Source organism: Etheostoma spectabile, chromosome 20, assembly GCF_008692095.1.
Source record: "Etheostoma spectabile isolate EspeVRDwgs_2016 chromosome 20, UIUC_Espe_1.0, whole genome shotgun sequence".
NCBI lineage: Eukaryota > Metazoa > Chordata > Actinopteri > Perciformes > Percidae > Etheostoma > Etheostoma spectabile.
Genome location: NC_045752.1, coordinates 6,167,384 through 6,168,381, shown reverse-complemented (window position 1 = coordinate 6,168,381; position 998 = coordinate 6,167,384). Strand labels below are relative to the sequence as shown.

Genomic DNA, 998 nt, shown 5'->3' with positions numbered 1-998 from the left:
CACACACACACACACATATTACGCACTCTGTTGCCTTGCCAGTCTCTACAGGAAATGGGGAGTTTATCTGGGCAGCTGGCACTGATAAGGTAACGCAGGAGGGGTCATGCTTGGGTGAGTGAGCAGGTAGCAATGGGGGGAAGTCATCAACGCTAATCAACGCTATGCATCTCTCCTAGAACAGATGCTAGGTCAGCCATTCAAGCCAATGACAAACAGGCAGGATTACAGGCTGTAGACACCCACTAACAGAAAGCATGCCATGTTCATACACATACACCCGTATCGGATGGCTGCCAACACACATAGTATAGTACAACCTAACAAAGGGAATTTATCAAAACTGGTCTTTTGTTCTCCAAAGCCACACACATGCACGCACCAATTACAACCTGTTAAAACACACACACACACACACACCTTGGTTGATGTCCTCAATGGCCCGACGTATGCCTCGGTCGAAGGCACGGGCGTCGGCAGGGCTCTGGAAAGTAAGTCCGAACTTCTTGTCGTTGATCCTCCAGTGGTGGAAGATGGGGTTGACCTTGTTGTATATTACGTCTTTCTGCAGGACACACTCTAGCACCACCTGAAAACACACAAACAGTTTGTGCTCAGTGTCATTGTAGCTACATTTTGTCATGCTAAAGTTAGTACGCAGGCTGGCAGGTTAAAAAATGATGAAACTCACTGGGGAACACACGTGTAAGTCCTTCATCTTACTCCTCACCCTAAGTTGTTTAAATGTGCCACATTCAATCATTCCACAGCAACTCGAGTAAGGGAATAGAGCAAAAGAGATTGAAAGTAGAGGCCTGCATCTGGAACTACACATGACTGCTACACATCACTTTTTAAAATAGAAAACGAAAAAAAACAAAAAACATTCTAAACCCAATAATTTCACATACTTCTTTGGATAATTTGTAAAACACATACTAAATGGTGGGGTTTTCATTACAGATGATGATAAAGTTGGAGAGCAGCGGTGGTGGCAG

General features: G+C 44.6%; 1 protein-coding gene across 1 annotated transcript in view; it reads right to left on the bottom strand.

Moving 5' to 3' along the window:
• Positions 1–998, bottom strand: part of spred1 (sprouty related EVH1 domain containing 1) — a 32,782-nt gene that overhangs the window by 13,297 nt on the left and 18,487 nt on the right. Inside the window, exon 3 of the mRNA XM_032499547.1 lies at positions 421–589. Within this exon, the coding sequence (XP_032355438.1) occupies positions 421–589 (169 nt within the window). The remainder of the gene's footprint in view (positions 1–420; positions 590–998) is intronic.